This window comes from Raphanus sativus, chromosome 4, assembly GCF_000801105.2.
Source record: "Raphanus sativus cultivar WK10039 chromosome 4, ASM80110v3, whole genome shotgun sequence".
Classification (NCBI taxonomy): domain Eukaryota; kingdom Viridiplantae; phylum Streptophyta; class Magnoliopsida; order Brassicales; family Brassicaceae; genus Raphanus; species Raphanus sativus.
In genome coordinates, this window is record NC_079514.1 from 41,128,149 (window position 1) to 41,152,942 (window position 24,794).

The 24,794-nt window shown below is 31.2% G+C and overlaps 3 protein-coding genes across 5 annotated transcripts; 2 read left to right on the plus strand and 1 right to left on the minus strand.

Annotated features, from left to right (window-relative positions):
- Nucleotides 1-303: 303 nt before the first annotated feature.
- LOC108848834 (serine/threonine-protein kinase ppk15-like) lies at nt 304-2,971 on the minus strand. 3 transcript variants are annotated; one of them, XM_018622282.2, is made up of 7 exons: nt 2,475-2,969; nt 1,896-2,394; nt 1,545-1,824; nt 1,358-1,465; nt 1,009-1,287; nt 785-928; nt 304-700 (listed from the first exon to the last, which is right to left on the minus strand). In XM_018622282.2, the coding sequence occupies exons 1-7, from the start codon at nt 2,713-2,715 to the stop codon at nt 521-523; spliced, it is 1,731 nt and encodes a 576-aa protein (XP_018477784.1). In that variant the 5' UTR covers nt 2,716-2,969; the 3' UTR covers nt 304-520. The 3 variants fall into 3 exon arrangements, with proteins under 3 accessions (XP_018477784.1, XP_018477786.1, XP_018477785.1); XM_018622283.2 differs by having other exon boundaries at nt 560-700; nt 1,014-1,287; nt 2,475-2,971; XM_018622284.2 differs by lacking the exons at nt 1,358-1,465; nt 1,545-1,824; nt 1,896-2,394; nt 2,475-2,969 and having other exon boundaries at nt 1,014-1,152.
- A 5,743-nt stretch (nt 2,972-8,714) lies between these two features.
- Nucleotides 8,715-10,062, plus strand: LOC108852660 (probable protein phosphatase 2C 30). Its single transcript, XM_018626155.2, has 3 exons — nt 8,715-9,468; nt 9,550-9,729; nt 9,802-10,062. The coding sequence occupies exons 1-3, from the start codon at nt 8,794-8,796 to the stop codon at nt 9,964-9,966; spliced, it is 1,020 nt and encodes a 339-aa protein (XP_018481657.1). The 5' UTR covers nt 8,715-8,793; the 3' UTR covers nt 9,967-10,062.
- A 4,075-nt stretch (nt 10,063-14,137) lies between these two features.
- Nucleotides 14,138-14,918, plus strand: LOC130511535 (GDP-Man:Man(3)GlcNAc(2)-PP-Dol alpha-1,2-mannosyltransferase-like). The gene is made up of 2 exons (XM_057008628.1): nt 14,138-14,287; nt 14,417-14,918. The coding sequence occupies exons 1-2, from the start codon at nt 14,186-14,188 to the stop codon at nt 14,588-14,590; spliced, it is 276 nt and encodes a 91-aa protein (XP_056864608.1). The 5' UTR covers nt 14,138-14,185; the 3' UTR covers nt 14,591-14,918.
- Nucleotides 14,919-24,794: the final 9,876 nt, after the last annotated feature.

Sequence of the window (24,794 nt, forward strand, 5' to 3'; positions counted from 1 at the left end):
AAACCAATAACAATGGATTCTATTAAGATTTATGAAATTCAAGAACCAATAACAAAGGAATCTCAAAATTTCCAAAATTCACGAAAATTCATCTCCCAATAACCCCCCGTTAGTTTCATTTGAAAGACTAGTCAACATAAAACTAACATAATACATGAAAATTAACATAACATATTTCAGCCTATAAAACTTCGTAACGATAGCTAGTTTGGTTATCCTTCTACATATTATTTCAGCTTTTATTTGTTTTTAAAAGTTGTATTGAAATTGTTATACATTGTACTTTGTAAAAGTTCTATGATATCAATATATTTGATATTATTAACCAAAATTATGTTATTGCCAAAAAAACTTTTATTTACAATGTGAAAACAATGTAAACAGTTCTATACACATATACTTTCACAATTACCAGATTAAAGCGACAAAAATACACCATCATAAACCAAAAAAAAAAACAGAGCAGAAACAAAAAAATCAGAAAAACAGGCAAACACAAGAAGCCAAGAAAAACTCAAAATCAATTGTAAGAAGAAGAAGAGAGCCAAGGATGGTCAAGTGCCTCAAGAGCTGTAGGACGTCTCAACGGATTGATTTCAAGTAGACTTCTTACAAAATCTAAGAACAATTCATCACTAACATGTAACTGATCTTCCAAGCAAGATTCTTCTGTAATTATGTATTCAATCTCATTGCTCTCCTATAACACAAAAACAACAACAACAATGCATCAGATTCGAGCCACAAGTCTTACTTACTTGAATTTAAAACAAGATAAACCTACCTCGTTCAAGTGGTATAGTTCAAACTCTTTGGTGAAGTATTTATGAGTCTCTTGACCTTTCTCTAGCATCTCCGTTTCTATAGGACCTAAAACCGCAACAATCCGAGCCAATATCATCGCTACTGCTTCGTTTGGAAACAGAACCTGATGAACATATATATACATTGATCAATTCTTGTCACTAGTTTATAACATTTATAGTTAAGATTTTAACCAGACAGTACCTCACCAGAGCAGAGCTCTGCTAAAATACACCCAAGAGACCACAAATCAATCTTTTCATCATATGGAAGTCCAAGAATCACTTCAGGAGCTCTATAGGAACGTGATTGCACATACAAACACAAGTTGTCAGAGCGGAAACAACTGCTTCCAAGATCAATGATTTTTACCGCGCATTTTTTGTAACTCTTTATTAGTATATTCTCTGGTTTAAGATCGCAATGTATGATTCCTAGTCCGTGAAGGAACACGAGGGCTTCCAAACATTGTCTCATTATAACCTGATGAAACAAAACATTAATAAAAAGCATAAATAAAAGATGTTTTAAAAAAAAAATATTAATAACGAACCTGAAGTCTGCTCAAGTTAAAGTATGGTTCTCCTCCAGATTCTTGGTTGAACTTTTGGAACTCATATAAGTTTGCACGTAGAAGCTCACACACAATAAACAGATGTTCCTGTTACAGACTCTCAATGCTTAGAGACTTGTTGAGAAAGAAAAAAAAATGATAGTTATGTATTTTCAAGATCTGATACTTGGTGGTAGAAGTAATCATAGAGACGCAAGATGTGATGTTCATCAGCAGGATCATGCTTATTAACATGTTTAAGGAGTTTAATCTCATCTAAACTCTGATCAAAGAAATCTTTGTCGTTCTTGATAATCTTGAGGCAAACATCGACCCCATTGTGTAGATCCTGCGCTTGAACCACCTTGCTAAATGCAGCTGAACCAATGTATTCTGTAATGTAGTATCTTCCCCCAATCACTGAATTAAGCACAATTGGCAGATCCTTATTTGCTTCGAACCCCGTCCTGTAATTAAAAAAGAAAATGTTACATTACATTTCATTTTATGCCATCCCTTCAACGCATCACCATCATACCTATTTTTCCAGTGAATGATTCTTAGATCAAATACTTCATACTCATCTTCTACAAGATCTTGAACAACATCAACCTCTTCATCTGTTACATTCACCTTTGCATCTTCTTCACAACTAAACCCCAATAACTCCCCATCAAAACACTCTCTTTCAAGACCGAAGTATTCTTTAGAGTCGTCCTCAAGATTGTTGATAAGAAAGGTCTTATCTAAGTAATCAAGACTTGCTTCGGTTTGAGATCCTTGTGATGATTTATCGTAGACACCAAGATTATTATTCTCGAATTGGTTATCTGTGATGAACTTGTCCTGCGTATGTGCAGGGAAGATGAAGAAATCGGATTCTGTAAATGAAGGAGACATGAACTCATCTTCCTCTGTCTCTTCTTTGGTCTGTAAGTAAAACTCACTCCACTCCTGATATGTACGCGCCGTACCAAACTGAGACATGGATTCAGATGATGATGATGATGAACCATCTCCATACGGATTCACAAACCCTACATTTAAGCAAAATCAAGAAAATCAAGAAACTATACAGTCAAATCAAGATTTGGCCAAATTCAAATCTCCACGTTACCGGAAGTGAAAGAGTCCAAGCTGACGAACTCTTCGTCTGAAGAAGACTTGGAGGAATCAGGAGGATGAGGGAGAGGACTCGCCGTGATTCTGATCGGCGGAGGAATAGGAAACAGAAACTTCTCGAAGTCAAAAGAAATGAGTTGGTTTTGCTCGTTGATATCGTCTCTCAGAGCAGACTCAGCCTCCGTTAAGCCGTTACGTCGGAGAAACTGAAGCACGGATTCAACATCCATCTCCATGGACCACCGTGAAGAGGAGAGAAAGTTTCAAGATCACGTGATCGAGAACAGAGTTAAACCCATTGTTCTTGATAAGCTTTCAAGACTTTCCCCATGGTCTCTAATGATTAATGTTAATCTCTGATCTTCTTCTACTACTACTACTTGTTCTTCTCTCTGGTTGGCTCTGTAGGACCAAAGCTAACAATAACGGACATGGTGTGATGTCTTTTCTTACCGGTTTTGTTTAGGAGAAAAAGGTTTCTTCAGGGTACGGTATTGTTTTTGTTTCAACGTCGAGGTTTCTTTTTAATATGTTAAAGACACGTGTACCAATAGTTATTTGTCACGTGTAGATGATATCACTGTGTTTGGACTTTATTTTTTAATGTCTGAACCGACGGAGTTATATAACATTTATTTTTGTCTTGTAAGCGGGACAGATCGAATTTAAAAGTTTAATAAAATAATTGAGAAAAGGAAGAATCTTTCAGATGATTGATTGTTACAGTATTATTTTACTAAAAAAATCTAAGTTCCACTAAGGTTTTATTTATTAGAAAATCAATCGTAAACCATCATCACATTTCCTAATCTCATTTCTCTTAATTAGACTTTTCAATATCTAGTATATAATTAGAATTTTAATAATGTCACACGGAGACAAGTTCTTGTTAAGATATCGTCAATGTAGGATATGAAATCCTATGGCATGACTTTATAATAATATGGCAAGTTGTTTCATTCTTGCTTCAAAGTTTTATGATCATGTTATTCTTGGACCATTGTTTAGAGAAACACTTTTTTGAATGTGAAATCTTATTCGATGTTCTGATACCCACTAACTTCTTAAACATATTAAGAATATATATCCATGACCCTTGTAAAAATATAATATAATAAATCTCTATATGGATACTTCCAACAATGCAATAATATAAATTTTGCTTTTGCTTTTTTAGTTTTACCAAAATATTCCCACTTCTTTTAAGCTTATTACTACAGGAATTAAAAGTTGAAGCTGTAGATGCATGAGTAATAAGCTTGGAACAATGGAATGGTTTTTTGTATTACAGATTCACAATTATTACTAATCTGACTATAAACTCAACAATTACGATATAATTCCGTTTGAAACTACATATCTTCACAAATGTTTTTTTTGGCTAAACAGGATTGGAGACTTGGAGTAGACGGTAATCCTTAACCAGTTATTTTTTTTATAACCCAGTATCCGACCACTAAGCGTGATCGACTAGTCCACCGGGCTTATGCTCATGCCATTACAAGATTTTTAAATGTCCACTTAAGGGCTCCTGGTTACGCAAAGTGGTCTGGGGGGCGAGAGGAGCTCGGGTAAATCCTCTCGTGACCAACGCGGATCGAACCCAAGACGGGCACTCCAGCCGGAGTTCCTTTACCATTAGGCCAACACGTCCTTAACCAGTTATTATAATTACCATTATATTTTTCGTTTCTACATTCAAAATTTAAAATAATATATGTTCTTGGATACTAACTCATCGTTGATTGTGATTATTAGAAGCACGTTAGATCTGTGTTTCAAAAAAAAAAAAAGAGGCACGTTAGATCAAACCAATTTAAACCAAGGAATATTTGAAACGTAAGTAGTTGCCCTCGACAACAAAAGAAAAGCCCAAATAGCAACTCATCCATCCCTAGTCTACATGCTTTCAAAATTCAACGATAGCCATCTGATTTTAAGAGTAATCTCTATCTTAAGTTTAATTATTACTTTACAAGTACATGCACCAAACCGAGTAGCCACAATCATTATGGATTGTGTAAATTATAATTATTTGCTTTAAGTCGAAGATAATTCACACATCTTCATGTATAAAAGAACATAAACATGAAGATGCCAACAATAAATCTATTTTAGGTTTTGTGAAGTATAAGAGTATCAGTTCCTCAGTTATTAATAGACGCTACTTGTTTTCTAATATATTTTAATTTTGTAAAACAATAAAAGTTACAAGTGTTTCTCTTATATTTGAAAATGGCTCAAAGGATCAAAATTTGCTCAGAGTACACAAATCTAGAGAGCCAGCTTCTGAAAAATTAAGATATAAGAGAAGTGATAAACAACAAAAGAAAGAAAACTATAAAATAAAGGATTTGGTATGACGTCAATGTGGTGGGTGGATGGAGTAATCATGGTTTTATTAGTAGCTCTATAGTAAATAATCATTATCATTAAATATTTTGCTTGATCAATATCAATATGAACCCCCACCGTCTCCAATTATTTTGTTTTCTCAGCAACGCCACTTTTGACCTATATATCAGCTTTTCCACGTGACCACATTTTGAGAATTTTGTTTTGTTTTCCATTCCAGCATATTTATTGCAGTATCTTCATGAGGTATTTAGAGAAAAAGTAAATGGTAGGTCCCACAAAAATGAAGAAATATGTTACAAAAGTCGCCAGGGAAGAAACGGGAGTTAGAGGTATTTGGAACTGTTCGCGGGCCCCACTGACAGGTGGCGGCTCGCGATTGGGTGCGTTTTAATTTTTTTTTTTTTCAAGATAAAAAGTAAAAATAAAAATTTTGAAGAACCCTTTTAATGGGTCACTGCGATAATCCTGCTCTTAGGAATTTAGAGCTTTGCTATTTGAAAAATTAATTCAACGTCGTAGGTTTTCCAGCCCAGTAATGAGATTTTCTATAGTAATTTTTTCATAAAAGATGTTCAATAAAAATGCATTAACCAAGTGTCGATATGTAGTCCATTACTAAATCACGCAACAATAATTGTTGTTAGAAAGTATTGTGAACCTGATAAAACTCTCTGATTAATGCTTGCTTGCTATTATGATTGCAAATGAGAAAGTATCAACCCAAAATTATCAGGGAAACTTGTAATGGTTGTCTATTTGGTATAAAACCATTTTTGACTATTTTGTTTTCATTTTACCTTTTTCATTTCTAAAATTTAATAAAATAAATAGTTTTTGAATAAAAATTAGTAAAAATATAAACAATAAATAAACATACATATATATAAACTGGTATTTTTTGTTTAAAACTTGATAAATAAATTTTTTAAATTACATTTTATTAAAAGTAGATTTCGTTTTCTACGGAAAATGAGTTATTAGAAAACAAATTATATATTAAACAAGTTCATTTACTTTTTTAGAATGAACCATCTCCTTTTAATCAAGGGAGGAGATATATTTAATTTAACATTTGATGTGATTTGATTTTTAATAGGATTTTAGATGATTTCAATTAGTTGTAGAGATTTATGTGATTTTTGTTAAACTATTCTAGAATATCACCTACGACTATGAGATTTGAATTTTAATTTTTTAACTAAAAAATTCCACTCAAACACCCTAAAATCATCTAAAACTTTAAAACTCTACGATTTAAAATATTTTCAATAACAATGGATTTCACAGTAATTTACGAAATGTCAAATTCAATAACAGTGGATTTTAAATCCGTTTTCGAAATTCATGTTTGAATAACAGTGGATTTGTCATTTTAATACAAATCACCTAAAATTCTCAGTTGAATTCACCTCCCTCAAAATAACTAATTTTGTTTCGAATGCAATTTCTACTTTTATAAAATATTCTAAAATTCCCGGAATGCGAAATTTAGACAGTACTCGAATGTCTACATGAGGTAAAAATTTCATTCGAGATTTTTGTCATGTATCTACACAGCGTAGAAGGTGTCTTCTACGGATAAAAAATCTTTTTTTGAAAACATAAGGAAATTTCAGTTTAAAAAATACTATAACTTTTCCTAAAACTTGTTTTGATCGATTTGCGTTGTCAAAATATCAAAAATGTTTTTTAATTTTTATTAGACCTTTTTAAAATGTATTTTCCTTTTTATTAATTTTAACATTTTTACAAGTTTGTAAATAAATAAAAATAAAACTTTGTAAAACGTTTTTATTAAAAATACACCTTTGTAAAACGTTTTTAATAAAACTTTAATAAAAATAAAATTTGTAAACTTTATAAAATAAAAACAAAAATTTATAAAAAGTTTTTGACAAAAATAAAACTTTAAATTTTTTAATTTTTAAAACGTTTTTTTCTTTTTATTTAACTTTTTAAAATTCACCTAAATTTTTAACTGTGTTAATATGTTCAATTTGATTAATCAATGATTAATTTTGAAATTATAAAAAAATATACTAAAAGGACAATTTTTTAGATCAAATTCCAAAAAGACAATTAAGAGATGATATTATACCAAAAGAATAATTATGCTATTTTTGTTCCGTTTTGGCAAATTTCTCAAATTATTATTGTTCTGAAAAGTCCTGAGATTGATACTCCGATTGTCTAACATAATATTTTTTTAAGAAGTTGTATTTTTTGAACTGTATAGATTGTATTTTTCGTATATGAATGTTCTGTAGATCATTAGATTGCTTTTCCAAACTTCTATGTACCACATTTGGAAGGAAAGAAACTCAATAACATCAAAGTATTGCTCGCCAACCGGAAGCTATCATTGCAGACATCAAGCAAGTTATCCAGTTCAGACTTGATCCTCTCTCTTGTAGTCAGGGGTCTGCCCCTGGGCTCACTCTCCTCTCGGCATGGTTCCAAGTCTTTTAGTTTCTTTTTTCTCTAATCGTAAATTTTACCTATAATTTGTGAAACTGAACATAGTTGTCAAATAAATATTTTAAGGCAGTTGAAATGTTAAGTGACAGTTAGCTGAGTATCTACGCAAGTTCTCAAAAGTTTCAATACTATAATTTTCATGCTTCATGTTTTATTATTACTTTTTTTTACTTTGTTAATTATAACTCCTCTTAAGAAGAATTTATACAGTACAGTTTGCCAGATCAAGAAAAAGCTATTCGACGTTTTTTTTTGGTAAAAGCTATTTGACGTTTTTTCTTGCTACGTTTTAAATTTATTTGCGGTGATTGACACTCTTCTATTCTTCATATGAAACTATGAAGCTATTGGCGATGATTGATTGCACTATAGCAAATGCATTTACTTTAATTTTTTTTTTATCTAAACTCATAAAATTTACCAATAAATTTACCAATAATAACTTATTTAGTATTAGTATTAGTATTAGTTCTTAAAATATGTAAAATAAAAATGTAAGAGTCCTATAATTTTTTAGTAAGCTGAAAAAAAAATTATATAAATATTGTTTTTTCATTTAGTTTAATTTTCAAAGGTAACAGAAACTATATAAAAAATCTTAAACACTTAACACTAAATTCTAGACAGAAAATTTAGAGTTACACAGAACCGATCATCCATATTGTTTCCAGTGGAGTAAAGCATATTAGACCCAAACATACAATCAAAAGAAGAAGTCTTCTATCATCAATACCTAAACTCCTGTAAATGGATAGATTTCTAGAAAGGCATATGCTCAAGTCTATTTTTCGTATTCAAGTCTATTGATGAGTCTTATTCACGAATAGTACATTCCATCAAAAGTGGGGGAACCATTTACGTTAATTTAACTATTATCCATAGACTGTTATTGACTTGAAAGGTTGATGATTTCTCTAACTATTATTTCAACTGAAGTTAATATCACCAAAAAAATATTGCCATTTTTCAAAATTCTCGGATGGATCATAAATAATTTTATTTAATCCCATTTCAAACAAAAATAAATCATCCGACGCGTGAGGATATATCATTCACCATTCAAAGCTTAAAAATGGGAAATTTTGGTAGACTATAATTAATGACTTAGATTGTATTCAATGGATACATAAATCACCCACTATTCAAAGCTTAAAGATCACACGTGATCACCTAGTCCAAACTAACCAGATATTCAAATATACAAAACATCTAGTTATGGCAACATAATAAAGCCTCTTACCAAATTAAAATATAACCAAAACAAAAATGGTAACTTTGATACGGACGTGAATTTGAGACTTGGTCACGATTGTGTTAATTAGCATGCAGAAAGAGAAATAATCGTCCTTGACCATTGACCAACACTTGGGCTTATATATAATAACGGTACACTATTCCGCTAATTCACAAGCTCAATTGCTCTCTTTCTCATACGTAAACAACAAGAAACACACATTAATCAAAAGCTAACCCCATCCATGCAAGTCTCCAAGGATCTAAACGATCTTACGCTGGCGTGCCCTCCAAGAAAGCCAAGGGAGAGGAGTCCGAGACCTTATTCCGAGGTGTTGAGAAGCAAGCGACCACCGATGCTTAACCTAGGACGTTTGTTTCCGACGGTTGTTGAACCGTGGGGAAGCGCAGCGGAGAGGAGGACGCCGCCGCGGGATGAGGATGTTGAAGCTGAGAAAGATGGAGTTTACTCCGTTTACTGCAAGAGAGGAAGACGCCGACCAATGGCGATGGAAGATCGGTACTCCGCGGTGGTTGATCACGACGGGGGAGGGCGTAGAAAGGCTTTCTTCGGCGTTTACGACGGTCACGGTGGTTCCAAAGCCGCGGAGTTCGCGGCGGAGAATCTCGGTAACAACATTGAGGCGGCGGTGGCGGCCGCCGCGAGATCCTCCGGAGATGAAGGTTACTCGATTGAGAGAGCCATAAGAGAGGGTTACCTCAAGACGGACGAGGAGTTCTTGAGAGAAGGCTCAAAAGGCGGCGCGTGTTGTGTAACCGCTCTTATATCTAACGGCCAGCTTGCGGTTTCAAACGCCGGTGATTGTCGGGCGGTGATAAGCCGCGCTGGAGTTGCGGAAGCTCTTACTACGGATCACAGTCCTGATCAAGAACATGAACTCAAAAGGATTCGAGCATCGGTGAATCTTATATCATTCATTGATCTCAATATTGTATTTGTCCGGTTTGATTCGGTTTAATTATATTTTGTGTTTGTATAGGGTGGTTATGTTGACTGCTGTCACGGCGTGTGGAGAATTCAATGGACATTAGCCGTTTCACGAGCAATTGGAGACCAGAATCTCAAGGAGTGGGTAATAGCTGAACCGGAAACTAGAACATTAAAGATTAGACCGGAATTGGAGTTCTTGATCTTAGCATCTGATGGCCTTTGGGATACGGTAAGCATATCTCAATGTTGATTCTGTTTTGTAGTGCATAGTTTATATGCTGAACCGGATTTTCCGTCATAGGTAACAAACCAGGAGGCGGTTGATGTAGTTCGACCGTACTGCATAGGCGTGGAGAATCCAAAAACACTTCCTGCTTGCAAGAAACTAGCCGAGCTATCGTCTACAAAAGGGAGCTTGGATGACATTAGTGTAATCATAATTCAGCTACAACAGTTTGTGGCATGATTCTAATATTTAGCTAAACTTGATTAAAATCACTAGGTCTTGAGTTATTGACAATTATGTTGCATATAAGTTTCAAACATTAATCAATATTATTATTCTTTGGGATATCAAGATCCAAGTGTTTTTAGCCTACGATATGATATGCTGTAAAAACTATATAAATTAATACTCGATAAATTAATATATATGATAAATTAATAAATATATATTTTTGGTTTCAAAATACATTAGTATAAAATATAACACAGGTCGATAAGATAATAATATAATATTTTTAAAAATTCTTTATAAATATATAATCCCATTAGAATCATGAATTAATAATTTATATATATATATAAACGCTACGAAATATACAGATATGATATCAATACTTGAATGTTGTTATTAATTTAACTATAGCATTACTTTTTAAACTGCAGATGTGAAATATATATATGCAAATCCCCTATCATTAATCAACCTTGCCAATCACTCAATGTAGAAAAATATTGTCCAAACACCACGCAGCGGTTCCCTTCTTTATTACAAACACCAATTTTCTATTCCGGTTTTAATAGTCTTAACCAAACTAATATAATTTTTGTCTACGATAACTGATTCTTTTCAGTCTCTTAGATACAAATTCTTGCATGCATGAATAATCAGCCTCACATAACGACCTCCAAAATGTATAACATCAAAAAAAATTTGCACGTAGGATCATAAGCTATGGCTGAAACAAAAGATGTGTCATGTGTAGAGAACTTGATTTCTTAGCTGACAAAATCTTGCACGTAGGATCATAAGCTATGACTGAAAAGTTGTGTCCTGTGTTGATAACTTGATTTCTTGGCTAACAAATTCTTGCACGTAGGATCATAAGCTATAACATCAACGAAATCTCATCCCACATAGTTTTCGAGAACTTGATTTCTTGGCCGCCTTTAGTTACTAATTATCAGACATTATCTAAGTTTTTTTTGAGCGGTTGAGTGCTTCGGAACACTCCATATCTATAAAGTGGTCTTTGAATCGCATATTGCAGGTGACGCGATTCTGTTGATAGAAGCTTTTCCTCAGTTTGAAGTTCTACTCTCTTCCATTGGAAGACAACTTAAAAGCTTCAGATTCTGGATCATTGCTATCGTTCATAGTGAAGGGAACCACTGCGTTGATATACTTGGTTGATCTCTTTCTTCTCCCTTGTTGCAATCGAGGGAGATGTGTATTGGCAGGTTTTTCATGAAATCTCATATAATCGATATCCGGACTTACCCGGAAGGTGGTCATGATCTTTATATTAAAGTGCATGCAGGTATCTCTTAACATAATAAAAGTTCGAGTTGGTCAAGCTCAGGGTCGTCTCAAACTTGATACGGACCCTGTTCAAAAAAGAAAATAAGACCCTATTTACTAATCCAAAATAATTTTGATTTTTACAAAATATTAGTATAATATAAAATAAATACATCAATTTAATTATTTTATATCTAAATAACACAATTTTCTATTTTTAATGTAAAGTCAATGATCAAATAATTGAACTTGATTATTTGACATTTTTCAATGTAAAATCATCGATCAAATCATCGAATTTGATCATTTTCTATTTTTTCAGTTTTTAAACATTTATTGTATCTATAATAAAAAATCATAATCTATAAATATATTAGAGTAACAAAATATGGATAGTAAGCTATATACTTTTGAGTGGACAAGTTACTCTTTTTTTCTTGTCAACAAAAATTGTAGGTTAGTTTTTTTTCTTTGTGTTTGCTATTTCTAATTAAAAATAGTGAAAAATATATTTTGTTATCCGTATGTAATCACTAATTGATAATTGTTTCTTAAACATAATTAATTAGAATATTAACTTTCTATATTACCATTGAATATTCACACACATATTAACAACCATTTCTTACTTTACAAAATGTATAATTGATATAAATACTAATTACTTCCAAATTCATTGCATTTTTAGTTGGTTATATAAAAAATAAAAAATTGTAATTTACATTTATTGGTTATAAATACAGAAACTAAATTCAAATATAGTTATTCTGATTTTTTTTATAAAATATGATTTTAAATTTATAACTATTACTAAAACAAATAAAAATTATGGACCCTCTAAAATTCTGGACCATGTTCGACCGCTCCACTTGCACGTGCTAAAAGACGGCCCTGGTCAAGCTTAATAGCTTTTCAAATTTTTTTTGACACGAATATCCTTTGCAGATTTTTCCTCGGGTGAGAAGAGAGACCGAATATTGGGCTTAAGATAAATATGGGTTTCCATATCTTTGGGATTAAGACGGTCTATGTATTTCCTTTTTCTAGCTAGGTTAACCTAACAATGTTGTATATAAACACCTCTTGGTGAATGAATAAAGGGGACACAATTCTACATTAAGATCTTACCAAAAAAATTCTTTCTACTCAAACCCTTTAGCGTTTGATTTTTTTTCTACTACTAAACTCATCGTCTACGATGTCTATTACTCCTACTATTACTTCTGCAACTCCTGTAACTATGGAAGTTTCTTCGGAAATTTCACCTTACTATCTCCATCCCTCAGATAACCCTGGTGCTCTTATTACATCGGTTCATCTAATGCATGACAATTACCAGGAGTGGTCGACGGAGCTGCGAAACTCATTACAAGCTAAGCAGAAACTTGGCTTCATCGATGGGACAATGTCAAAACCGTCTGATGATAGTCCTGATTTACTGCGATGGTTGGCAGCAAATTCAATGACTGTCGGCTGGATCCGTACGTCAATTGATCCTAAGATTCGTTCGACAGTTACACATGTACCGGAAGCTCATAAACTATGGGAATCTTTGCGGTTGCGTTTCTCTGTCAAGAACGGGACCAGAATTCATCAACTCCAGGACGCTATTACTAACTGCAAGCAGGATGGTCAATCTGTCTTGGAATACTACGGCAGGCTCACGAAGCTATGGGAGGAGCTTCAGAACCTCAAAACTACTCGTACGTGTACGTGTACTTGTGCTGCAGCTGCAGACATTGAGAAAGACAAAGAAGATGCTCGAGTTCACAAGTTTCTCTTCGGACTTGATGACTCACGCTTTATGTCTATTAGGTCACGGATCACTGACGAGGATCCTTTACCTGACCTTAATATCGTCTACTCCAGAGTTATTCGTGAGGAGCAGAATATGGTTACAACTCGTGAGAAAGAACAAGTCGCTGGAAAAATCATAGGTTGGAGTATTGGAGTCAGCGTTATGCTTATTCTGATTGTTATCCTCTTCTGCTTTTGGAAGAGGAGACAGAAGCAAGCAAAAGCAGATGCTGCCGCACCTATTGCTAAATAAATGAGTTTTTGTTTTTTTGTTTTGTTTTTCTGTATACTACTTTTATGTGTTGAATGAAAATATTCTGTCAAGTGGGGAACCAAGTTCTAATGAACGAGATGGTGTTACCAACAAAGAAGATCAATTTGTTTGGAGACGACGAAGTAGAAGATTTGGAACTTCCATTGATGGAGTTTGAAGCTGTTGTCGCAGCCACCGAACATTTCTCCGATTCTAACAAGGTCGGAAAAGGTTTAGTTGATGATGGATCGATTTGCATATTTATTAGTATGTCTTATGTTTTGTCTGGGATTCCACGCTTTTTCAATTGCAATACTCAACTCTGTCTTGTGTGTTCAAGACCGTGAGCCATAACTGTGATTCAATAATAGTTACTGGTGTTTTCTACAATATTCGTGATGACAACTAAACATGAACAAACAAACAAACCAAAAAACACTGATACGTTTCCATGGCGATCTGCTTCATTCTCTATCTATCCCATCCTCACTGAGCTTATCTCTCTTCCATCATATCAACGCAACAAAAGGGTATCCACGTTTCACGATGATAGGTCAGAGTCTCGGCTCTGTTTACATAGCGTGGTATACACGCTTTCACGTACCCTCTCGCTCGTCTCTTTGGTTGCAAAGTCGTTTGCTATACTCAATTACCCAACCATTAGTTTAGATATGATCGATCTCTCGTGTTCGTCAGAGGAGCTCTATGTATATAACAACGACCGCTTCGATTGCTAAGAAGGTTTGGTTACAGACTTTTTTAAAAATTTCCATCTTTTTGTTTGTTTATTTTAGGCTAATTAGGTTTTTGTTCTTGTATTGGTGTGGTAGTGATTGGTTATCTACGTGGAAGATATAGTTTACTACAGAGGTTTCGGCTGGTTTGTATGGGATGGTTGGCTCGTGGACCAAGTCCCATATCGAAGCGATTTTTGGAGGATTCCTGATCGGATTAGACGAGTGTACCCTTCTTTTTGATACCTCAGGACTCCAGGTGAGATAACACATTTGACGACATGTCTTCTTGTTATATTACTGTATTTGTTTCAACATCTTGGGGGTTATAATGCATTTTTTGATCTAATGGCTCCTCTGTTTTTTTTTTTTTTTACATGTGGTGCAGCTCACGACTCGGCTGAACCGAAGATGGGACATTGTATTGGAAGAAGATGGACAACGAACCGGGTTTCTTGCTGAGACCGTGGAGGAATACGCTGAAGCGATCCTTGAGATTGTGAAGATGAAAGGAACAGAGAGGCTTAAGATGGCTGAATCTGCTAGAGAACGAGCTTACTAGGTTCTCTGAACAACAGTTTAGTGAAGACTTCAAAACTGCAATTCCACCCGTTTACACCGGTTCTCTCAAATCACAGTCTTGAAGACTTAAATTACTGCTTACTACACTAGCTTTTAAACTCACAAAGACGAACTAGGTTATACCATTTTGTTATGTCACTGATTCTGCAAAAAGAAAATACAACTTGTCAATGTTAGAAACTGAGTTTATTCAGGAAGATTCTTACGTGCTCTCTAAAGTTCCACAGTTAATTTCTTGTTGATTGGTTCTCTAAGCTTTTGACTTAGTAATCATATTGGAAAGCCAAAAACATACTCTTAATAAATAACATTTTAATGTAAATATTTTTTATATATAATGTGAATAAATAATCTTAAAACATTTATTTAAATTATTGTTATTTTAAAATTTATATCATAAATTCTTAATTCTAGACCAAAAATCATAATCTCAAACCCTAAACACAACCCAAAAAATACTAAATCCTAATTCTAGAATTTATTTTGGTTACTTTTCTCTTTTAAATTTAATTTTGTGATACAAACTTTCAAAACTATTTTGGACTATTTTTCCTTCAACTATATAAACTGGTTAGTTTAACTAAATCTTCTCTCCCTTTTGAAGCTTCATACCAGATGCAGCAAACCTGATCTAAGCTCCTAAGCCCAAATTATATCACCAAAGTTTTGGCCTTTAAATGGTTCAAGAAGATCACTGATGTCAAACAAAAGAAGATTGGCTATATCTAGTTTTGATAAGGTATCACAAACCTTCGACAACACGTTCCTCTTACAATGTTGGGTCGGCAGGTGCCGTCACCACCAAATCTATACATGTATTATATCTCAACTTGTATTGGTTAGCTAATCATTTATCATGTGTGGACAATGTACAACAGATATGTGTGACTGAGAGACACTAAGATTCTGTAGCATATAAAATCAATGCACTAAAAAGACCATTCAAAGAAAAAATGTCAACAAAAGTAGGCTTATAGGAAGCCACAGCATCGCATATGATTGACAATAGATGCCAAATCCGAGCTGATCCTATCTACGCATGAAAAATGAAATTAAGAATGCAATATAGTTTTAATGATACGGAGTTCTAAACTCGGAGTATGCGATAACTTTTAGTTAATTATTTTGTTTTCTTAAGAAGTTACATATTTGTTATTGGTTTTTAGTACTTTTGCAATAATTTTCTTCTTTTCAATGTTCTCAAATGATTGTTTTTGGTCACGCGGGTAACATGGTCTTGGTCGTTGCCTCCTTGGGACATATAAGAAAACTTTGCTCAAATGATTCGTTTCCATAAATATATTCTATTAACTGACAAAATAATTACTTGTGATGTAAGTATATTGCTGTGTACTTCAACCCATTCGTTTTTACAGTATTTCTCAAGTACATAGCAATATACTTTTTTTAAAAAAATATGTACTTGAGAAATACTGTAAAAAACGAATGGGTTGAAATGTTCACCAACCTACGAGGTGAAGCAATATTGTCAGCTAGTGGCTTTTTTTTTTTTTTTTTTGCTTAATCAGCTAGTGGCATTGCGCCAACAAATCAACAATGGTTCTTAAAATGCGTATAGATCATCACCTGAGAAAACGTTTCCATCTTGAAACTATGAGATGTTCTGATTATTTCAAAAATGCTTTATAAATAAACGATTTAAGTTCCAAATTTTACTTTCAAAGATCTAAAATAAAGCAGAAAGAAAACAAGTATTCGTAGTCGGTAGTCAATGGTTGTTCTTTATAGAAAGGCTAAAAGTGACGGGAATATACGACCGAAAGCAAAACGAAACTAACAATTAATCGTTTTCTTGATATGATTACATAGTTACCCCCAAGATTTAATTATGTCCTTGGGTTTATTTCACCAGTTAATAATAAATTCAAGAAATTAAATAAAACTGAAAAATATAAAGCAATGTTCTTGGAGAAGCAAAAATAACAACATTTTAAATGAATATAGGTAGTTAGTGACTGCGTCTCGTCTAAACTAAACTGTATTTTTCTATTTTAGATATAAAATGATCTGCTAGAAATTTGTTCACGTTTATATTTGTATGTTTTCTCATCAACTTTACTCAACAACATTCCATGATCAGATTGTCAGTGAGTGATAAGGGCATCAGCATTGAGAGTTCATGAGTGAGGTTCACAGATTTTTCAAAAAAAAAATATTAAAATAAGCAAACTTCATGAACTCCTCTCTCCTGAAGTTTTTTCTAGTGAATCCCTCTCTCATGAGGTTCATCACTGTAGCACAGGCCCCATGTATCGTGGCGGCCCGCGATTGGTCTATTTTTTTTTTTTTAAAAACAAAAATCAAAAAAAAAACCAAAAAATTTAATAATTAAAAATTAAAAAGATGAACCCCAAGAAGGGATTCACCAATGCAGATGCTCTAAGAAGGACAATGTCAATGACTTGATAAACTCGAATCTGAGTGCAATCTTTTTGAACTCATTTATTTCAATCTGTGGTATTAAAATGCTGATCCGAAGTGCTACTTTTGGCCCTACATATCTTGATTTACGCAAATTGAAACGAATTGGCAATTAAATTTTTGAAAACGAGTAAATTTGGGTGACTTATTATAACCACAGCTATCGATTATTGAATAAATGCATCTACTGCATGTGAATATGTGACAAGAAAACGCCACCAAATCTAAGTTAAAGTTGTTTATTTTGGCGATGTGCATAAAAGAAATTTTCCAAATAATTCCAATCTTTCTTGTTGGAAACATATAGTGTTAAAAAAAATTTCTCAAAAAAAAACATATAGTGTTATATTTTTAGTTACCACTTATATATAACATATACAATTTGACCTACTTGGTTTATGCCGTTTGTTCTGTATGAACTTTTAGTTTTTTTACCTGTATAGCAAAATTGTTGTTTTTCTATAAAATAACATATTCTAATATGTTATCACAAACTATTAGACTATTGTTGTAATATTCACTACACATTTATTACATAACTGAAGATGCAGATTAACAGAAAAATCTTCTTAAATTGGATTATTCCTTGCCTAAAAAGTGGAAATTGCATAATCAACTTCTCAGATGGTAATTTCATGGACAGCTTGATTAACCAAAGAAAACCAACCAGATTATATTTCTACATCACAAACAAAACAAAATTTTGACTAACTTTGACCAAGATATAAACGAAGTGTTAAGCATGCAACAATGGAGGAATCCTTAGATCAGTTGAACAGATATTCCAGGCTTGCTAGTAACAGAAGTACAAGATGTACACAGTGTACATTTTAGATTGATTGATTTCATTGGCTACCAGCTTTTTCTAATGTTTGATTCCAAATGATGAAAATACGGGCCGGTATCAATCATGGAAATATATAATGAGACCATCAGAGATTTGCTAACAACTTGGAAAGAAGTACGACATCAAATTTGATAAAAATGGGAACACTCATGTTCCAGGATTGACGGTTCGTGATGTACATAGCAGTGATCAGATTTCAAAACTTTGACACGAGGTTGATAAGAACATGTTTCGTTTGCATCATGTATGTAAAAAGTTTGTTTATTATGTCGATGTGTATAAAATATGTTTTTCCAAATAATTTCAATCTTTCTTGTTGGAAACTTGGAAATGTATAGTTTTATATTTTTAGTACCAATTATAACATATACAATTTGATCTACTTGTTTATGCCGTATGAACTTTTAGTTTTATTTACATGTATACTAGGTGTTTTGCCCGCACATGCGGGCATAAATTTCTTATAAATACTTATTAGTTTATGTCTTATTAATCTAAAATCAGTATAATAAATTATTATTTATGTTTTTAAATAGTTAAATCAAATATCAAAATATTTATATATGTCAAATACTTTTAATCAAAATATATACTTATTATTGTGTTAAATTTTTTAAAATACTCATATCTTAGAGATAGTTTAGAAAATATATTTATATTTTTTGGTTGACTAATATTTAATAATAAATTGTTTTGTATCTTATTTTTTTTTAACTTTTATAATAAAATATTGTTTTCAGATAGGCACAAAAAAAAGAATATATATAGAAGAATTATTTTTTTTTGATAATTCTAAAATATTTTTTTGTAATCAATTATTTAATATAGCATATAACATATAAACTTTATATCATTAAAATAAATTAGTGAATAGTTAGAAACTAATAATAAATTAATAACCCATCTAAAAGTCTAAAACCTAATAAAAATATGATAAATAAGAAAAGCTAATATAACATATAAATTTAATATTAATAAAATAAAATTCGTTTTTATTTATATAGAATATTCATCAAGACTATTATTTTAAATTAATGATTTAGTGACTCAGCTCAAAACAAATAATACATCAATGATAATTTAGCTTAAACTTAATAAAAATATGACAAATAAGCAAAATTAACTAAAATCATGGAGAACATGACAAGTAAGCAAAATCACTTCATAAATAATAGTATAGATGTATAGCAAAATTGTTATTTTTTTATAAAATAACATGTAATATGTTATCACAAACTATTGTTGTAACATTCACTACACATTTATTACAAAACTAAAAGTGCAGATTGACGGGAAAAAAATATTTTTAAATTGGATTCTTGGTAACCTAAAAATAGAGGAATTGCTGAATCAACTTCTCATATGGAAATACTTTCATGGACAGCTTGAGTCACCAAAAAAAAACACCCCGGATTATGTATCTTGATCACAAACAAAACAGAATTCTGACTAGCTCTGACCAAGTTATGAACAAGGTGTTAAACATGCAATAATGATTGTCATGATTTCATAATTCATATTACCAAGTATATCAAAGAAGAGTATTGTTGGTTTGATCTAACAAAACCAGAATCAATATGAGTAGGAGATTTTTAAATGCAGTAAAACATAACCATCAATCTCCATATCATTTAGATGTTGCAGATCATAAACAATAAATATATTGTTCTCTAAAGTTCTTTATGGAACTCTCCATCACCTGAAATTAGCATAGCATGTGCTACGAACTGCTACCTCGCCAGTTTAATGACCGCAGTGTCTTCTGAATTTGTATATCACTGACTTGCTTATTTTTTCTTAGAATTCACATCTACATTCAAATATAGCTAATACCTGTCACAAAATATTAGATTATATGTTATGGTCTAATAATTTATTATTTAATATTAATATTTTTGATGATTTAGTTTTAAAAAAAATCTTTCTATAGAATTCAGGAGCTTCATTTCTTAAAAATGTGAAAACCTACGAAAAAGAAAGTTGTTAAAGAATTTTACTTAAATTGTCAAATACATGTTTTAAATGAGTTTGTTTTAAATTGTCAAATAACAATAATTCAACAAATATTTTAAATGAGTTTGTTTCAAATTTCTATTGGTCTAACTTTTATTTTCACCTATCTTTTCCAAGAATACATGTATAACTTAGCTTTACCAAACCTTTTTTTTCACTCGGTCAATATCATAGACGACGAACAAGCACCATGAAATAATATGTTTACATACGGCGATGCGAAAGAAAAGTTGTATGTCATATTTTTTATGGTTCGACTCATGAATTTAAAAGAAACCAATTTCCACCTTTTTATAATTAAGAAAAAGATAACAGTTTCCACCTACAAATGTTTTTATTCTTTTTTCTTAAATTTTAAATATGTAAAAAAAGCAATGAAATGTTAATATCTACGAGTTATGGGAATATTTGAATTTGAAGATATAGGCTCCTACTCTTTAAAGAAAGAGACCTTTTCTTCTGTAATCAACTTACGACACAATAAAGTAAGTAGACTGCATATATTGACATAACTAAGTATCTTTGAATTGGTTGTGTTGTTATTCGTGGACTTTCATGTGTATATAGGCATGACTCTTCACATTGTCTCGTCTTCTAAAACACTATCCCATGCAACAACATTACAAATAAAAAAGTGTATCTATTTCGGCTTTTTAATTTTTGCACTCAACCATAGATTAACAAATACTGAAATAATTGAAACTAGGATAGAACCCGCACTTAAAAGTGCGGAATTATTTTTGTTAACAAATTTATTAATATGTCTGTTTGTTCACAGCGTTGTCATTAATCTTTGATTCGGTTTCAAATTTTAATTTTTTGGTTTCCGGTTTGATTTCGATTTGGTTGTGTTTTTTGATTTTCGATTTAAAAATATAGGAAATGTTAGTTATTTATGAATTTTGATAATTGGTTTAGGTTTACTTATATTGGTTTTTGATTGGGTTCAAATAACAGTGTTAAGAATCCGATAAAAAATTTGAGTTCAGTCCGAACACGTGAGTTTTGATAGAGATATGTAATTTTTGATCTTAATTCTCTTTTAGATGGCCGTATTTTGATTACATTTTCTAGTTTTTTTATTGTTTTTATAGTTTAAATATGTTTAGAAAATCGGTATATCTAAAGGTTATATACAAAGTAAAAATATATCAATATTATTTTAAAATAGTAAATATTTTTTAGTTTAAATAAATATTAGATAGCTCGCTTATATATTGGTGGTTGTGAAACTAATTAATGATATTCTTAATGTGGTTAGAATATTATGGATAACTATTTTATGTAGATAACTAATAGATATTAAACTAATTGAAATTAGAAAATATCTAATCTATTAATATATAAAAATGAACATCCAATCTATTAATTTATAGCAAATATGAATATAAGGAAAATATTAACATAAGGCTGTGAATTCTATCTTCGGTTTTGATAAACAAAAAAATGTAACGTAGATGGTGAACATGATCTAATATTTATTGGGTTTCTTTGCTAAATAACCAAGAAAAAAAAGAAATTAGATTCTGGGAGATAAAGTAGAGAGAGATGGAGTCACTATGTAGCACGGAAGCTTCATCGGACGTGCGTTTCACGCTTCGGAATCAGAATCGGAATCGGAATCTCGCGGAAGCTTACGGAATCTCGTTTCCAAAACGCTTCTAAAATATTCTCTTAGAAGACACGTTGGAAGCTTACGATTCCGTTTTGGAATCACGCTTCCATTTTTTTCTAAAACCCAATATCATAAATAAATAAAAAAATATAAAATCATAGTTTTTAATTTATATAAAATTATAGTTTTATTTATATAAAATTCAAATTTAATAGTAATAAAATAGAGAGAACAGAAATGTACAAGTATTTAAACTAATACTATATGTTATCTTTACGCATTGAAGTTTTTATTAAAGGTATAGCATATATTGAAATATATTGTGTTAATTATTTATGAAGTATTCAAAATAATTAGTTTGAAAATTTCTTTTAAACTTAATTTATGTGAATTTCCATAGTTTTAGTATGAAATCATTTCAAAATTATTATAAATGAATAAATATTTTATTTTAAATTTATATCATATAGTTTTTAATCTTAAATTTATAAAAGTTTTTTACTATATATATAAATATATATATATATATATATATAGATATACGCTTCCAATACGTACCCGCTTCCTAATTTGTTTAAAAAATTCGCTTCCGCGCTTCCATACGTTTCCGCTTCCACGTACCCGCTTCCGTTTCCATGTAACATAGGATGGAGAGAGGGTGTGTTTTTGGTTAATTAGTGAAATATATTTTTTTTTGTTATTAAACTTAATTTCACATATTTATATATGATTGAAGTTTATATGCAAAAAATATTGTGTCCATAATTAGACATTTTTATCTGTTAGAATGTTTCGTAGTGTCCATAATTTTATTTTTTGTATTGCAGATAGTGATCTAAATAAGAGAAGCAAATACGATCATGTTTACTAACAGTCTAACATAATGTTCAATTAGAATTATTATATTATTTTCAATAGTAAATAACCTGTTGTTTAGTTTCGGTTTAATTTTGGATGATTTTAATAGATTAAATATTGGTTTAGTTTACGTAATCTGGTTCTATTATCTATGTAGGTAGTAACAAATTTGAAATGGTCCAAAATTTAAAAACAATTTTCAATAGTAGATGAAAATAGGATTCTAAATTAGTAGATTAGATATCTTGATGATAAAAAGAAATTAAGTTGTAAGATGTTATTTTGTTTTATTATTTTTTTGCATGGAAAATTAGTTAAGATTAGATTTATCTATTGTTAAAGAGGTTAGAATATTCTCTTATATTCCTTTATATTTAGATAATTAATAGAAATAAAAATATTTGAAGGTTACAAAAATCGATATGAACTGAAGTATCTCTTTATAATATTTGGCTTAAATAAATTTATAAAAACACAAAACATATGTAATGTCAATTATATACAGGATTAAAAATCTATATGATTGAACGTAGTAAAAGGTCAATTTTGTGTTCATAATAAAAAAAAATTGTGGTAATGCTTATATGGTTCAAGATGAACAAAATATTAAACACTTTGATTTCTTTCTGCGGGCAGGTGGTGATCTGAGAATATACATGATCGTCAATCAGTGTTATTGTATTACTCTTCTACACTAACATGATGTCAAATTATTAGATTTATTGCAATATTCTTGTATATGGAATTTGGAATATAAAGAAGATCGATCATGTGTGGTGACCCGGAGTCAATTTGAGTTACTATATTGTTATTGTAATGTAATATTTAATAATGTACCGGTTTTGGTATTTATTTCCGATGGTTATGGTAAATTAGGTTTTTCTTTTTTTCAGAAAAGGTAAATTAGGTTTTGGTTACTTTAACTTATCCGAAGACATTATGTAAGAAGCGTGTAAAATTTTATTGTAACCAACTTGTGAATCTCTAAATATATGTAACGTGCTAATAAAAATGAAAGAGTCCAAAATTTTAAAACAACCTTTGAATAGTAGATATAATTTAGGACTCTAAATTAATATAGTAGATATACATGTAGTAAAATTTACGATGTTGCAAAAAATGAATACCGTATACAAGTTGAGTGGATATCGCGAAGGAAAGACATCGAGAAAGCGGAGAAAATGAGGATATGGAGGACAAAGTATTATTTGTTCCTATCCAAATTCTGTTCATATTAAATATATTAAAAAATCGTAGAAAAATGATTCGAGCAGGAGTGATATGAGTGAGACCACCGATCCCGGTGAAAACTTTTGTACACATAAAACTAAAGATAAAAGCATCTCCCTCCAATGATTATGATTGGAGATTAATCGTTGTCAAATTCAACTTTTCAACTATTTCAAATATTCGATTTTAGTTGGTCTTTTTCCTTATGATTAAAGTGGGGAGACATGCCTATTTGATTTGAACGACTAAAACTTTCAAACTGAAAATCCCTATCTTGCATAGTTTGTATTAGGTCAGGAAAACAACTTGTACATTAATCCCACCAGAAAAACGACTTGTAGATATATTTTACTGGATATACTATTGATCTAGTAAATACTTCGACCACCATTCGATCAACATGTACACAAGTAGGATCTTGAAAGATGTTTTTGGTACTCACGTTTGATTTCATAGATGAGAACTAATTGAACCAACTAGCATGTGATCCGGTGATCAAGTGGGTAGACGAGTCATATAGATCAAGTTTTTTAAACGAGCTTCATTAAGTACGAAAGTTATCGTGGATCCGTCTTGACTAACACTAGATGTTTTTAAATAGCAAAAATATCTAATATTTATAAATTTCAAATTTATTATAGATTTTAAAGCATCGTTGGTTTCTTACTATATATAGTATTTCAGCCAAATAAATAGTAAGAAAATATGAAAGACAAAAGAACTCATTTTTATTTAAAAAAATTCAAAAAAAAAATGATTACACTTCCGCTTATCCTCTTGTAGTTGTTAGTGGTATAGTTACTTTAAAATGTTAAAAATTAACTACATAACTAAACCTATCTGAGATAGCAAAGGCTAATAATGCTCTTAGATTTGAAACATGTTTTAGTTATATAAAAAGAATATCACAAATTTAGGATGAAAATTAAAAAAGAAATGATATAACCCAAAGAATTCTAAAAATCAAGAGTAGTTAATTTTCAGCGAAATTTCAACACAAAACTGCGGCTTCTGAAAGTATATACAATTATTAGAAAAAAAAAATTTACCAAAACAATAGAAAGTTAAATTTTATATCTCTACAATATTGAGAAACCAATAAAAGTCTAGAACGACCATCACACCAATCACCATCAACCTTAATTTCTCCTTTCATTATTTAGATTGAAACACAAACTA